Consider the following 17,495-nt stretch of genomic DNA (forward strand, 5'->3'; position numbering starts at 1 on the left):
AACAATTTTGAAGTGCAAAAAGATGAATTAAAAACTGTTTATACCACTGACAGAGAAAACAGACTATATATCTCGACAATATGGAACAAATTGTCACTACGTGACAGTGGGAGACATCTGGACACTACAACAGGGTTGACGGAACTGGCCTGCATACCCTGTAACTGCACCCTCACTGACTCCGCAACCGATAGGTTAATATCCAGTTACTGACGACTCTGGTCGCCCACATCACTTAACCGATACTCCCAACGACGACTCTAGTAAACAACGACTCTACCACTTGACAGGGAACCACACATTCTACGCATTTTAGCTAAATTCCACTATTTCGGATGAAGAATTCTTTACCTCAGATGGATGTGGCATGCTAATGCCCAGTAATAATTTCTGCATTGAATCAATATAAGTCGCCTTATTTGCCAATGGGTTTGTGTAAAACATCATATTTGTAATAATTGCTAACAAAACGATGAAAAAACGACATGTAAAAACGGAACTGCGGTATAACCTTTGATGTCATGTAAGAAAACCAAACAAGGAAAGTAAATAATTGAAACTTGTAACTTGAAATTTTTGGAAGAAAGGAAACATGAGACGACAAAGAAGGAAGGATAGGCAATGTCGTGATCATAGCAGAAAGAAATACGGATTGTGTATCCTGCAACAATCAGAGATTGAGAAGACTACATAGTCTTTCATATAGAGCATGCGCACCTAACTTTTAGTCAGTCTATTAGATAATTTCGCTATGTGTATATCTGCATTTTTGACTTCAGTGCTATATACATTATTTGCATTAAATTAAAACTCGGCTTTACTGTTTTACAGAGTATGTTAGTCTTGGACAAATAAGTAAGTCTCCTTCTTGCGCAGACATAAGTAGCCTAAGCTCTTTATACGTTAAGGCCGTAAAAGAAAACCATAATTCGTCTGCCTGAATACCAAGAACTAATCTTGCATTACCTTGCATGTCAACATAACATTATGATATGTGCAAATATGCAACATGTTTACATGCGTAAGAAACATGGCATGAACAAAGTCTAACCAAGGCATGACAAGATGATGGCGTGCAAAAAAATTTAATTCAGGGAGAGCAAATTGAGAGCCTTAGCCAAAATTTTGCCGTTTGAATTGTTTAAGCAACGTAAACTTTGGATATTCGTTGATTCATTCAAATAAAACCAAATGTTTTCCAGCAAGTTTTTCAAGAAGTTCATATCGGGATTTCAAATGTTTTGTTAGTCGAGGCGTAAATTTGTGTTAAGTTATATTGGTACAAGTTTTAAATAGAGTTCTCCATTGCCACATTTTTAATGGAATTAGAATCTACAGACATGTTTTGATGAAAAAGTTACTTAATGGTCGATCTAAACATTGACACCGACAAAATTAAAACTGTTCTGAAAGAACTGGAGCAAAACAATTGAGAAAATATCTGGAAAAGTTGGAATAAAATATACAATTCTCTAATTAAAAAACGGTTGCCAAATTTGGGTCAATTGTTCGGAAAAATACTCGTGAGAAAACATGATTTATTTAACGGCATCTCGCTTGAAAAAAAAAACTCATTTCTGAAGTTTAAACCTTGATTAGTTTTGAATTAAATTATTGCGCACAGTTGAATAAAAGATATTTTTCAAAAACTGGAAGCAAAGAAAAAGAGAACAAGAAGGCCCACTTGATCTGTGCGTGGCACAAAATGTTCCCAAAATTGCATTTGAAAGCATAATATGTATCAAATCAACATAATCCAGAAAAATCCAGAAAATGATCATCCGAAAATTCCAGATTAAGTACTCAAGAATATGATTTACCAGAAAATCCAATTTTGGTGAGAAACACTGTTTTTTTGTGAAGCTGCTACAGAAAATAATGCGAAAAAACAGGGGAAAACACTAGGAGAACCAAAAACCTCAAAAACGTTCAAACGAAATACCTAGTAGTTGCACTCAAATTAAATAAATATGATCAAAAGAATTTTCCCTAAAACGTTCTCTAATTAAACACCAACCCGTTAAGATTGAATTTTTTCAAGATTGATGACCTTCATTTTCACCAGTCTTTTTTTCATTACTCTTCGAGGAACTGCAGAATTTTTCATAAGAAATCTGAAGTCAAAATAATAATTGGTAGTTCGAAGTTAACTGTTTTTTCATACTCTTTAATTTTCACAGCAAAAAAACTTTTTAGCCAAAAACTTTGGTTAATGACGTTGTAAAAATTGGACTTGTTTTTGATGGAACAAAAAACTGTTGGCAGATTTTATCTAGATGTTTGAAAACAAACAAAAACTCATTAAAGAAACAGCAACTCCACTTCACGTGTGTTCAGCAAAACCATTCCCAGTGCAAGTTATTCGTAGTTGTAATACTGGAAAATGATACAATCTTTTTAAAACAATTTAAATATCTTAATGGTTTAAACTATGTAGCTCACTTGATAGCAGCAGGACAGGTACTGGAACTCAATTCAAGCAGAGAAAGAAATGAGAAAAAGCATTTCTCACTAACTGATTGAATTCTTGACGTGTTCATCGAGACGTGTTCTGTAAACGATTCAGCAAATGGGGTTACAGACGGGGGGAAAAATATAAAAATACTACTTGTGACCTGACGTTTCAAAGTAATCAAAAATTATGTAAACACACAGATTGAGCCCAAACTTCAATGACGCACCAGAACACATAAAAAAGCTGAAACAAAAAATCACTATGAAGTGCTGAAGAATGAGCTCCCATTAGAAAATTTGATTGAACTTTTAAAAATTGGTGGTGTCTGTCATGTATCAAAACGTGCAAGCTTTCATTTCTTTACAAAAAAAATCAAAAAAGCAAAAGAAGAATATTGAACTAATTTATGAAAAATTAGCATAATCAGTCAAAAATCCTCTTTAGGTAACAAAGAGCGCAGCTTACTGCACATCTTGAGAAAAATTTTTTGTGTAAACTGAATCAGTAATAAAATTTCGGCAAGTTATTTACCTGTGAGAACAAAAATAAAAAAGATCCCTTAGGTACGTTAAAAAAAAGCAAACGTCTGATGCATTGTTTGTGGTTTTAACAATATGGAATGAAAGTATTATAAATCAAAGAACATGAAATCCAAAAAGTAATGCAATCAGCGGGAATAAGAGGCAATGTCGATAAGAGAACCATAAGCTAGGTACAAGATGGGTCAAAAGAAAAACAAGATAATTCACTTTCATACCTCTTAATTGCTCGAACGTTCATCAAAAGCGAATTAAAGAATTAACTTTTTTGAAATATATTTAAAATTTTTTTCTGAGTACAAATAATATTAAAACATAGCGAGAGCGAACAATTAAAGCACAATTTTTTTTAAATTGTTTTAATTTAAAACTAAAAAAAACAATAGGCAACGCGAAGGAAATCCGAGCAAAAATGGGAAACATGTCAAAGCAAAATTTAACAAAGCAAAATGCTATATTTTGAAGGAACTGTAGTTTCAAAACAGGTAATCGCCAAGAACATATTGGAGACTGAATACACTAAAAACACTGTAAACAAAAAGCTTTAAGATTAAGAGAAGCAGAATTAGATGATTTTGACAATTTCTTTGAAATAATTAATTTCAACGTCAGAAAAAAGATCAGAATCATAAAAAATGACCCGCAGTTGAAGCCAAGCAGTAATTACATTATCATGTTATTTTTTCAAAAGAAGTCGCAAGAAGATTTCTTATTGAGAAGCAGATAACAATAAAAGTCACAGTCAAAGCACGGCAAATCGGCAAAACTTGCGAAAATCAAATTTCTCTCTTATCACACCAACAATCCTTTGCGCCTTGAAGTGTAATATTTATTTAATCAAATTTTCTGTCACAGTGTGAACACCAGTTCTGCTGCCGGAAACTATGACATCTTTGAAAAAATTATGGCAACCAAAAAAAATCAAATTTAATTAAAATTCGCACTTAGTAATATCTTACTGAGAACTTGGAGCTGCTCCTAACAACTCATATTCGTTTTTGTTTTACTGAATGACACAAATATGAGCAAAATTGATAATAGTGGCCTAAAAAGTGATTAAAATTTTTATATTTTCAGAAATGGTATCTGATTTATTTTTCGAATCTTTCGAGTGCATTCCTAAAAAGTGAAAATGCAGACGTGTCATTGTTGATTGGTCTTCAGTCAATTGTGCATGTCGCGAAAGAGTATGTTACCGCTAAAAATTACGTTTTCTTTCAATTCTTCAAGATAGACAACTTATCAAAAGTAGACAACTTATCATTGCAAAAACAATAATAGATAATCTGCACCGAAAAAAATACGCAATTTGGTGGCTATAACATTTTATTTTCATATCCACTCTGGGTTGTTAAAGTCTGAGCCGGATCATTGGTTAAACCTGTGTGCGTTTGTTTTCATTTTGCAGCGCAATATCGCATTGTTATTTAAAACTATGTTGATTTCTTCAAACTGACAAATGTTGCAATATCTTTAAACAAAAATTCAAAAATTCTGATTGTTGATGTAGCGAGGTCATGCTTTAATGTGATCCAATTTTAATTTCTGTTTTCTTCAAACAGAAAAGACACTTTTTCCCTTTAATCATTTTGCTTACATGAGCCTGATTTTATTTCAAAAACCACTATTTTTCTCTCCATAGGTCGTTGCAGTTGCATATGTTTGCTTCATTAATAATTAAATTTGAAAAAATATGCACACGCACCACAAACGTTTCGCAGCATAGAGTATAGTTTGTTTGTCTCCAACATAAAAAGCGATTACGATGTCGATTGAAGATACATTATCGAGTAAAGAATCCTCAAAATGGAATCAGCTTAAAAAAGAGGTCAGATTTATTATTTTCGTTTCTCTCAAAAATTATGCTGACGTGCAAATTTTTTAATGGCTGAGTTTAACCATTTAGAACATTCACGAGTCACTTCAAGTTTAACGCGTATTTTTCTCATGATTTTAGATAGTATAATTTATCAAATAGTTGCAGATAGCCCTTTAATTTTAATCTAACCTTTTAAAAAATAAGAGGACAATTACCCTAGAAGAAAAAACAATTTTCAAGCTTGAAGTGACGAGACTGTTAAAACATCAGTTAATCAGATTTGAAAAAATACAACCATAAAAAGTTTTTTTTTCTAATAAAGATATGGGGTTTAATGACTTTTTTCTGAGCAAAAACTGCAGGAAGGAAAAGCGCAAAAAATAATCCGACTGCGTTACAAGTTCCGTCATGTTTTTAAATATAAAACAAACAATCAGAAGGACGATGAAAGTTTTGATCGAACAAGTTATTAGTTAAGCCATGAAAATCGGTAATGTGGGTCCGGAAATTAAGTTTGAACCATCTTAAGCGAAGTTTTACAGTCATGTGTCAGTGCTATATATTCGAACAGTTTACACAATTATTCACACAATACTATTTTCCCAGCCTACAATTAATTTTTTCTTCTTATTGTAGTTCCTGCTTGCCAATGAGCAAACAAATCTATAGAACCGACAAGAAACCATAATTAATATAGAGTTCCACTTGATTGAAAATCAGCCAGAAAAGCGATTAGCTATAAAGAGTTGATTTGTAGCTGACTGTCTTCTTTGAAAATAGAAAAATAGGTGCAGGGTGAAAAAGTACGAAAAAAGTACGTTTTTTGAGGTTGAGTTTTATTACCAACTGTCAAGATATTTCTCAGGTTATTTTTTAATTGACTCTTTAGTTCTACGGTGCAAACAAATTCAATCTCGATTGGAATTTATATTACTCTTAAAAAGAATAAGAATTTTTACTTTTTTTAAAAGTTTATACAATTTTCAAAAAACCTACTTTCAATTTTCTTAAAATTGTAATTTGATGTTAAACTTCTTTTATGCTGCCAACTAACTCGTCTATAAATTTCACGAGGAACAGCCTTGATCATTCGTGAGCACATATTGGTCTGTTTTTTAGTATAATTTTAAACATTGTATATCGTTTTCTGCAAAAAAATGATGCCAAGGGTAAAATGATGAAAACAGTATGTAAATAATTTAATTGTTTATACTGAATTTTGCATTGCGATTGAAATTTTAAATTTTTGCTTTCTTTTCCCAGAAACATGTCAAAAATTTTGTATAAATCATCTGGAATAAGTATCGGCATTTTGTCAGGCTAAATCATTGAAAGTCTGAATTGTTTCAAGAGATATACGGGAAGCGTGAAAAGGCAACGGAAGTGATAAAACTTATGCACTTTTTACTTTTTTTCCACGAGAAAATAAGAGAAAGAAAAAACCCAGTCAATGTTCAGTTCATTTTTGAATGCTTTTCAACATTATCCCTGTATCTCTTTTGTGTCCTTCTCCAAAAAGCACTATTGTCGAAAATTGGCACAATGAAAAAGTAGGACCACCCTAAAACTTTGAACTTCATTTCAAATTTGATGATAATTGATTAACAGTCTAATAAGTGAGAGTATATAAAAATAATTAACACACTCACGTACACGCTTTAAAATGCCAAAAGTCTGCCGTGCCAGAACTTAAAATGCCAGAAATTGCTTCCTAGCCACGAGCTGACTTCCGTTGACTAACGCTATTTTAAAAGGTGTGCGTTTCGTGTTTTAAGCATGGTTACGCGACCCTGCAGAAAACACTTTGAAATTCTGACTTAATATCTCGAACCGCTTCGCGGTTCTCAATAAACGCCTAAACTTCTTAGTAACTTCAAGCGGAGTCACGCAATCTTTACTTTCTGCTTAGGTATTTTTTTAAACAATATTTAATCTTTGTTCCTATAATACACATATAATTCTTCTGCTTAAAACTAAACAAAACGTTATCATATCTTAAGTGAAAAGTAGTTTAAACAGTTTTGTAGTTTCTTCTTCATCAATTAGAGGTCTGTTTTCTCAATGCTACTATTTCTTTTCAAGACTTCAATTGCGAATCATGCTCTCTGAGTATTTTATGTTTTTCTGTACGAGTTTTATGTAAATAATTCAATTGTTTATACTGAATTTTGCATAACGATTGAAATTTTAAATTTTTGCCTACTTTAACCAGAAGCATGTCAAATAATTTTATAAATTATCTGGAATAAGTATGGGACCCTCTCAGTCTAAATTAATCAACATTTGAATTGTTTCAAGCGATACACTGGAAGCGCAAAAAGGCAACGGAAGTGAAAAGTTTGGGCAATTTTTTTATCCACGAGAAAATAACAAAAAAAAACGAAAAAAAAAAACCCAGTCAATGTTCAGTTCAATTTTGCGTGCTTTTCGACATTATCCCTGCACCTCTTTTGTATGTCTTTACAAAAGATATCAATAGTCGAAAATTGGCACAATGAAAAAGTAGGGCCGTTAAAATTCCGAAATTCATTTCAAATTTGATGATAATTGCTTAACAATCTAATAACTGAGAGCATATATACATATATAGAACACTCACGTGCAAACTTTAAAATGCCAAAAGTCTGCAGTGCCAGAACTTAAAATGCCAGAAGTTGCTTCTTAGCCAGAAGCTGACTTCCGTTGACGTATGTTATTTTAAAAGTTGTGCGTTTCGTGTTTTAAGCATGGTTACGCAACTCTGCAGAAGTCACTTCGGCTTTCTGACTTACTATCTCAAACCGCTTCGCAGTTCATAGAAACGCCAGAATTTCTCAGTTACTTCAGCGGAGTCACGAAATTATCATTTTCGGCTTAGGTGTTTTTTCAGTTGACATTTTTTGAATCCAAATTTGTTTTCAATTTTCGGCTTCCTTGTAGGAATTTACTGCAGAACTAAACAGCCCCTCGGTTTCCCGGCACAGACGCAACTTCCTGTTCCACAGACAGTTCCAGATATTCTCCGAATGTTTGAGTGAGATGCGGAAAACATGGGACAAAGAGCATCTGTTTCAGGCTCTGCTTCAGGTCTCACCTCTCATACCTCTCGAAGAGCTTCCTCCGTAAGATACCATTTAGTTCCATTTAATCCCACTCTTTAGCATAAACTACCCTAATTCGTGAATTGGACCTCTGTAGTCGAGATCCAGACATATGAAAATACCATGCTCGACCGAAATGGGTTATGAAAAGAATTTTTCTTGACTTTGGCGAGAACCTCGACTGTATAGACCCAAAATGGGTGAGCCTAGACAGTTTATTGACCAAAAAGCATTTCTAGACAGTGTATTAGCAATTAAAGAAGGTCTAGACCAAATTTTGACAATACAAAAATAAACTTGTCAGGGTCAAGATAAGGTTCATATTTCAACGCTCGGTCTCTTCATGGGTCTTCTTTCCAAAAAGATGTGAGCTGTTATGTCTCGTTGTTGTGAATTAGTGGCTGCCGCACATTTTTTTCCAGAGAATTTATTTCTTCTTCAGGTGTTCCTTGTTTCGAAATTTTACGAAATTACCAAATAGGATCATATCTCAATAGATGTTGCATGAATCGTGTTTTGCGCAACAAACAGATTTTTCTGCGTGTAAATTGTGATTTGCAGTCAACCTTCAAATCCTTGAAGCTAACTAATCCAACAATTTTCCTTTTTTCATGAACTCAACAAACTATTTTGGTTGTTGCTTGTTATCTAACTGTTTAGAACTTCATAAGCTCTTATTTTTTCAACCTCGTCAATAATGCTTGCATTGTTCCGAAACAATTGATCCGAAATATTAATTTGGGTTAATATTGCCCCCTTGACTTTTTAGGTAATTTCATAAAGTCTAGATCTCGACTAGAGATGTAAACATTTAACCCATCACACTCATAATCGGGGGTGCTCCAACAGGACGAAACCTAATTTTTTTAAATCAAATGGATGACAAATAATAATAAGGCCGGCAAAATCTAAAAAAGGTGCCGATAATTTTTAGTTCTGATTGAGAGGTAGGCTTCGCCATGATAACCGGCCCGTTTTTCTGGATTAAACCCTAGCGTCAGTGATTGGCATGGCCTTGGAGAGCAATTTTTTCTTCCTTGGTTCTTGTTTAATTTGGCCATTATGGATGGCTGTGACTACATTATGAACAAAAATAGTCAACATTTCAATGTTTAGCGAGGATTAACATTGAGAATACATGCAATTGTTGTCCAGTTGAAACGAACTTCACTGTGGTGTGGTCCTTTTGAAACGTCGCCATGTTGATCCCCTTCCCATCAAAATCAATTTTCCAATTTTAAATTAAGTAAATAGCAAATTACATATCTATGTAAATGTGCCCTCACCCGCTCCCAAAAATACAAGAAAACTTTCCAGTAGCGGGTGTAATTTGAAATGACTCACATCGTACACAAAATTTAGAGTGTCCAAAAAGATTAACCAATTTTTCATCTTTGACTAGAAAAAAATATGGACGATAAGAAATGACAATTTTGCATATTATTACATTAAACAAATTAGCATTCAAGGCTAAATAAATTGAACATAAATTTTGTAAATCTTAAACTGTAATTTCAAATCTGTAATTTTGCAGAACTATGGATGTGTTGGCACATGCTTTGCAGACACTTGAGCACAATAAAACTATAACAATCGGACTTGAAGCATTTATGAGTGATGTGAAACTGATGACGGAACTTCGGCTCTACTTTGACCAGCTAATAATGGACCCTCTAAATGGCCATTACGTAGACCAGAGGTACCTACGCATGCCAGAGTATAGCGAGTTCCTGGACTCTTCATACAAAGAGGCAAGTGTACTTCCAGTATTTAAGCTTCTAGTTTTTTATCTAGTTCACCAAAATCTCTCAGAAAATCTAACCCTAAGAGTAATCTATTTGGCCAGAGATGTAGAAGGACTCTTTTCAGAAGTTCTCTGTGAGCCTCATTCTCAGTCTGTGAAGACTAGCTGAGTCAAGGAACTAAAAAGTACATATTTTTTTTCAATTCCCAAATTTCTGCATTAACATTAAAGCCCAGGTTTAGGTCCAGTCCCAAATTCAGCTACGATCAGACACACTCGAACGCACACTCATGTGTGCCCAGACCGAAATTACAGGGTTTGGACAACGATTCGAGCGCACAATAGTCTGGACCATGGTTGGGTTCGGTCTGATCAGAGGTCACTTCAGTCTGAAAGGTCTGATCATAGTCTTTATAGTCTGGACCTAGGTCCCATTATGATAATTACCAGTTGAATAGTTAAAATTGGCACTTCATGTACGTTTGAGTTCATGAGAAGTTTAGTGTTGAAGACCAGATGTCAATTGACGCACAATTTTACTTACTGTCATTCCTTACACAAGAACCCTGAATATATTTGATTGAGAGTCTTTAGGAAAGCTCGAATTAAAGCAATCATTTTGGCGAACAGGAGGTCAGAGACAATTCTGCCGCGAAAACTAACGTTTGGGTTAATCTACTCAAAGATGGTAAAAGAACACGGAGACGATATTCTTTCCTTTTATGCATTTTTCTGAGAACAATCAATAAAGGGAGAGAGCAAATCAATAAAGGATTTTCAGTATATATAAATACATATTTTTATTTAATCAAGTCAGGCTGGGGATTATTTCTCAATTTTTTTGCTATTGTCTATCTACTATTTTTCATATTTCAGAATAATTTTTGGTGCAAACAGAAAATATTGTCATGTTTTTTTGTTTTTTGATGTTGTTTTGAGCGTCATCTGTTGTATTGTTTGTAGATGGATCGACACTAGTTGTTTCATATTACTTGAAAATGTTTTCCTGAACAAAAGAATCTAAAAATGTTTATGAGCTAAACAAGTTTATCACTTTCTACTTGTGCTAACGTTTTCTACTTCTCTTTTTATTTGTTTTTAGTTGTTGTCGATAATTTCGCTTTTACTACTTGGCCATTCGTGTGGTAAACACTATACTAGATAGTAACACACACCTACTGAGAAGTAAGCAGAAAAACTAATTTCGCTTCTCATTTAGATAAGAAGTAATTGCATAATTGATGATTGTTTGGTTGTGTCATCAGTCAGGTGTTTTTATCAAGTCAGCTGAAGGTTATTTCAGTTCTCAGCTCTACTTTTCTTTGATAAATTGACACTCATTTTTTCATGCCTTAAAGAACAGAGGAGATCAACACTACTGTCATTCTCTTTCTAAACTAGCCACTATTTTTTCTGAAGTGCGACAGCAGCTTTTCTAGGAAATTTTCCCCCTTTTTCTAATTGACCTCTAACAATGGTTGGAAGTTCAACTAAATTAACGCTGAATTTTCGCTAGGCCAATGAGAGATCTCCATGAAAAGAAGCTTGTAAATGATAAAGAATTGCAGCCAAACTCTGTTGATTCGAAAGAGACATTTCAACTCACTCTAATTAGATGTTTTAGAACACATTCATAGAGCTGCTTGTCACCAAATGAACACAAACATGAGCTAGTGCACTCGCAGGCACAAAAAATTCCAACCAAAACAAATTAAGCTCAATGAGTTTTTCCAAGGAATTTTGAGAAGATGAGTTCTTTAAAGTTGTATTCTAGCGTAAATCACACAATCTGTTTTCTCATCTCGAGGTGTGTTGCTCAATGTTGCCAGTAAGTTGCATTAAGACGTAAAACATTTTTTCACCAAAAAACTTTTTAATTGCTCTCAAACGAAGTTTGTAGCAATTATATTAGTCCTGTCGGTCTTTTTTTTATGCGATTTTTCGCTTGACCAATTTTTCGTCTGACGCTTTTGACTTTTCGTCCTCAAAAACGGGATAAACAGGTAGCGCCCAGCGGGCATTATGTGCTCTTAGAGCCTTTCAGGTCTGTTTCAGCTCAAACTGTCTTGGAGACTTATACTTATACTTATGGTGTGAGGGGCGGTTCTTAGAGGTTGACACCCCCCCCCCACTATTGGCTCCACCCCCCCCCCCACCGCGCTTTTGCCCCCCCCCCACCCAGTGCTGCCCCCATCAGCCCCCGGTGCCCCCCCTCCCCCCCCCCCCCCCGTGGCTAGCTACTGACCAAGCCAACCGCTCGCCGGTCGTTTGAGAGAAATTCGCCCGACGTTAGTCGGTTATGTTTTATTAGTTTGATAACGTATTGCAGAGCAGAAAAATTTGTTGTACCTCAACTTATTTGTTGAAGTGATATAGCCGTCAAAAACAAAGCAACATATTTCTAATAATATTATAATTAACATTCTGTTTTAAGGTCTTCAAAAGATTCATGATTTCAGAATAAAAAAAATAGAAATCTTAAAACTAAGACGAAAAAATGTAAAATAACAGAAACAGTAAAATTAAGACAGCATCAAAAATCAAACTAAAATCAAAACAGCGTCATTGGCAGCAGAAATTATGCATCTCAGGGGTTTACTGCCGCCTTCGGTAAACTAGCGCAGTCAATTTCTCTACTTAATCTTCATTCGTGGCTCTTTTGCGCGAGCAACGTGAAAAGACACCGAATTTAAATACGAAATATGAAAAATATTTTGCTGCCAAAGTCAACTAAAGTCAGTCAAAACGATGCCACCGATAAATTGAAAACCTGATCTCGTGGGTTACTTGGGCAAAAATGAAAAAACCGATTGTTTGAATCCAAATGCACTTATGCTGCGATCTCAAGGAATGAATAGATCTGCGAGAGGTGAAACTGTTTCACTTGTTAACATTAACCACGAATGCTCAAACGATGTTGCAAGCTGGAAGGTATAGGGTAAAAATAGTTGTCGCCAAAAACGGTGAATGCTCCATATTTGCTCCCAAAATAAGGTCTAGAAATATTTTTTCAAAGGGGCGCTCTGCTCCTCCCTGTACTATTTGACGCGGAAAAAAATGCTTAGAATAACTGTTAGAGTATCGATCAAACTATAGTCTTAAACTTAGTGAGAATTAGAAAGCAAGTTCAACTTACCAGATTAGAAAGACAAAAACAAATTGATTTTGATTAGAGAATTTATATAAATGAATCGTCAAGAAATGGTGCTTAGAACCAATATTCGGTTCAAATTGGTGAATCTAGTTCACTAATATTAGAGGGAGATTATTTGATGTAAAATTTTCCCAGCATGTATTGAATGATTATGATACCACCGGAAAGGTGAACGAATTCTTAGAAAAGTGTGAATGCATACCATATAGGGTATCCCCTGCGACTGATTTCTGGAAATCCGCAGAAGCAAACCATATTGGGTAACCCTTGCGACCCCCACTGTAAATCATGGTGCTAAGATTAGTTTTGTATCTTGACTTTCTCACACTGATAATGGGTATACATATACAGCTGAATTTTGAGCCTTTTTTCAGCCCCAAAACCAAATCACCATCTTGATCTAATAATCAGATCTCTCCTGCAAATCTTTAAATTCTACTCTAAAATATCCTTCTTGTTATTCTCTCATTTAAAGAAAACAATTTTTCTACTTAGTTAAAAACGCTTTTTATTCCGCTTGCGAAAACTCATAACCCAACAAGTTATGGGCCCAGTGTTCTTCTAAGTCATAAAACTGATTTCTAAAACAAAACTAATTTGTTGTTGACAGTCATAATGTTTTTCTGCTTATTAGCTTTTTTTTCACAACTGTTTTGCCTGCTCAAACGACAATTGATCAACAGACAGTGAAGCTGCTGGCCCACACAGGAGAGGCACATGAGTTTGCAATCTGGAGCACAAGATTTGTGGCAATGATGCAGACGAAGGGACTCTAAAAATCACTACTTCTGACAGAGGAGCAACCCAATGAGCCTGCACCGCTAGCCAATGGGGCGAGAAATGATGAAAAGAAGAACCACAAAGTGCTGAAGGAGGCATATGAGAAGGAAGTTGCAGACATCAAGGAGAAACAGAACAATGTGTGGTGCCATCTGGCACTGACTCTAGATGCAAAAACTCTCATGCTGATGAGACATCACTGGGAGATGACGGCATCGGAGATGGAGCAAAGGCTTGGAAGCTTTTGCAAGAGAGATTTCAGAGTTTGGAGACACCGACAGTGATGAATTTGGTGGCACAACTTGCTCGACTGCAGCTCGAGGATACTGAGGATTTGGATAGCTTCTTCATCAGAGGACAAGAGTTGCACACAAGGCTACAAGAAGCGGGGGAAGCAGTCTCAGAGACCCTCTTCAACGCCTTGGTCCTCAATGGTTTGCCAATGAGGTATGAAAGTTTTGTTATACAGGAAAGCTTTACTCCGGCAACAAAATTCACAGAGTTGAGGCAAAGGCTGCAGAACTTCCATGAGAGTACAGCACAGAGGCACAAGGGACAAAGTGGTTCAGTGCCACTGGCAGTGAAGCGTGACTTCAAGAAGGGACCCAAGAAAGGAGCACAGAGGCACAAGGGACAAAGTGGTTCAGTGCCACTGGCAGTGAAGCGTGACTTCAAGAAGGGACCCAAGAAAGGAAACTGCTTTGTGTGTGGGATCCCCGGACACTTTGCCAAGGACTGCAGGAGGAAGGAGACAGCACAATGCAGCAAGTGTGGTGAGAGAAGTCACCTAGACAAGGCATGCAAGAGACAAAGAGATGGAGGCAAACATGAATCAGTGGCAATGGGTCCAACATTGGCTTCACCAGACGAGGAATACTGGGCAGCTCTTACCCAGTGGAAGATAGCAGGCACGCAAGAGACAAAGAGATGGAGGCAAACATGAGTCAGTGGCAATGGGTCCAACATTGGCTTCACCAGACGAGGAATACTGGGCAGCTCTTACCCAGTGGAAGATAGCAGGCATGCTGGTGGACAGTGGTTGTACAGATCACATAGTGACGAACATCGATGCTATCCTGGACCTTGAGCCCAATCAATCAGTGGTCAAAAATCCCGACGGAGAGGCTTCCAGAGTGGTGGGCAGAGGCTGTGTGAGGATTAGCATACCCTCAAATAAAGGGGAATTCCAATGCGAACTCAAAAATGTTTTGTGTGTGCCGGACCATTCTTCAAACCTCTTATCAATCTCAAAATGCACGGAGTGGGGACATAGCTTCACTTTCGAGAAAAAAAATATCTTCATGAAACTCCGGAAGGGAACTCGGGCAAAACTAACACAAGAAAATAATTTGTTTTGCTTATCCTGCAGCGTTCTAGAATTCAAGATGAGTTCCAACAGCGTGAAACTTGACAGTGCAAGGAAGTGGCACAGACGAGTGGGTCATTTGAATCAAGCGAATGTGGTCAGGAAAGCACCAGAGACAGAGTGGGGACTCGATGATGTATGCAATGTGTGCGCATTGGCCAAGATCACGAAGACTCCAGTACCAAGAGTGCCAGAGACCCAAGCAGAAGAGAAGCTGGAGAGGGTGTTCACAGACGTGATGGGACCTTTCAGAGTAGAGTCACTGTCAGGGTTCCGGTTCTGCATTGTGTTTGCAGACCAGTACACGAAGTTTATGTTTGAGGACTTGCTTAAGGCAAAGAGTGAAGCACCGGCCAGCCTAAAGAAGTCTGTTCTCAGTGTGGGGACGCCCAAGAATCTGAGACAAGACAATGCAAAGGAGTTTCTCTCAGAGCAGTTCAACATGTACTGTTTAGATGCAGGAATTCTACAGAAGAAGACCATACCAGAGACGCAACAACAGAATGGGTTAGCTGAGAGGTGCAACAGGACACTGCTGGAGATGGCAAGATGCTTGCTCATTTACTCGGGTCTTCCCAAGATGATGTGAGGAGCAGCATTTTTCCACGCAACAAAGATCAGGAACTTGGTTGTGAGACTAGGAGAAGAAAAATGCCCAGCAGAGCTGGTGCGAGGTATAAAAGTTAAGCTAGCAATTAGTAAACTATCTCTTTTTGGTTGCACAGACTTCATGAGGAAGCGGGACAGAGATGTCAGCAAACTTGAACCCAAGGCACTGGAAGGAAAGTTTGTGGGTTACACTAAAGGAGACAACGGATACCTGGTGTACGTACCCAACACACGCAAGGTTGTGGCAGTTCGAGATGTGATCATCAAGGAGTCCGAAGTGGGCTCAATCCCTGACAACACAGAGACGCCCGACCTATTAGATGAGGGGTCACAGCAACTCGGGATTTGGCACCCAGATGATGGTCATCAAGATGATGGCAACAAAGAGGAGCAGGGCACATAAAAGAGGAGTGGCATGACACAGAGAGCGTGAACACTCAAGAAAAGACAGTGATACGAGATGCCTCAGATGTTGAGGAAGCAGCACTGGATCAAGAATCTACTGTAACAAGAGGGAGTCTCAGAGAATCGGAGTCACTGGAAGACAGTGAAACGGAAGAATTCTCACAGTGGGAGACAGTTGGCTTCTTTGAAGAGGCACTGGAGCAAGCGGACAGGGCAGAGCTCCGACGAGGGACACGAGCAAGGAATGTTCCGCATTTTTTTGGAGAAGTCAGGACCAATCTTGCTGTGACTGAGGGTAATTATGTGGAACCCAAAACAGTCTACGAAGCCATGCAAGGTGACGATTGGGACCAGTGCCAGCGGGAAATGAAGGACGAGGTCAAGGCATTCTAATACAACGAGACTTGGAACCTAGTGAGACCACCCACAGACAGGGTTGTCATACCGGGCAAATGGGTCTACAAAAAGAAATTGGGACCTAGTGGTCAAGTGCACAAATACAAAGCACGCTATGTGGTGAAAGGCTTCAAACGGGTGGAAGGACTGGACTACTTTGAGACTTTTGCGCCTACTTGTAAGCCAGAGACATTCAGGATTCTACTTCAACTATCAGCGAAGCAGGGCCATGTGATGCACCAGTTTGATGTCAAGACGGCTTTCCTGCACTCACCAATAGAGGAAGAAGTGTATCTGGAACAGTCACAGGAGTTTGTAAAACAAGGATCAGATGGGGAGAAGTTATGAATCAATTTATGGTTTGAAACAGGCAGCTAACAACTGGTATAAGGAACTGGCAAACTTCGTTCTGAGACAGGTGTTCACCAGAAGCAGGACTGACAATTGCTTGTTCGCAAGAGCAGAGACAGAGGGTCACACCTTCATCTTGGTATGGGTTGACGACATCATAAAGGCATCAAAAAGCATGACAGTTTTCTCCGATGACAAAAAAGCACTCGATGCAACAATTCACATGGAACAAATAGGGAGATTACACTGGTTTCTGGGTCTAAGAACCAGACAAGAAAAGGTTAAAGTCACAGTCGACCAAGAACGCTACATAGAAACAATGCTTGAGCGGTTTCAAATGGATCAATGCAAACCCTCAAGAACTCCAGCTGATTTGAATTTGAAAGTTCAGACAGCACAGCACGGAGACGAAGAAGTGGACCAGAGGATCTACAGAAGCTTGGTTGGATCACTTCTGTATATGGCCAAACAGAAGAGGCTAGACATTATGTTCACAGTCAACATTCTGTCCAGACACATGAATGCACCTACCAATCAACACTGAATGTGCGGAAAAAGAATTCTGCGATATCTTCAAGGTTCAAAAGGTTTAAAACTTACTTACACAAAAGAAGCTAGTGATTTTACTTCATTCGGGACAAGTCGGAAGATGGGACTATTTCAATTCATTACGTTCCTTCTGACAAAACGGCAGCCGACATCTTCACGAAATCTTTACCGTATCGAAGATGGAAACATTCAGAACTGTTTTGAGGGGAACAGACTCAACGCAATCAGCTCAAGTCTGAGTGGGGGTG

The 17,495-nt window shown here is 37.4% G+C and overlaps 2 protein-coding genes across 3 annotated transcripts in view; both read left to right on the forward strand.

Moving 5' to 3' along the window:
• The window catches only part of LOC142339055 (T-complex protein 1 subunit eta-like), a 235,886-nt gene that overhangs the window by 77,711 nt on the left and 140,680 nt on the right, over positions 1-17,495 (forward strand). The gene's annotated exons all lie outside the window — the stretch shown is intronic.
• LOC142339689 (uncharacterized) overlaps positions 4,701-17,495 on the forward strand; it is a 42,664-nt gene continuing 29,869 nt past the window's right edge. The window contains exons 1-3 of the mRNA XM_075389909.1: positions 4,701-4,822; positions 7,733-7,914; positions 9,428-9,644. Of these exons, the coding sequence (XP_075246024.1) occupies positions 4,760-4,822; positions 7,733-7,914; positions 9,428-9,644 (462 nt within the window). The 5' untranslated portion in view covers positions 4,701-4,759. The remainder of the gene's footprint in view (positions 4,823-7,732; positions 7,915-9,427; positions 9,645-17,495) is intronic.

This window comes from Convolutriloba macropyga, chromosome 5 (genome assembly GCF_964194025.1).
Source record: "Convolutriloba macropyga chromosome 5, txConMacr16.3, whole genome shotgun sequence".
Classification (NCBI taxonomy): Eukaryota; Metazoa; Xenacoelomorpha; order Acoela; family Convolutidae; genus Convolutriloba; species Convolutriloba macropyga.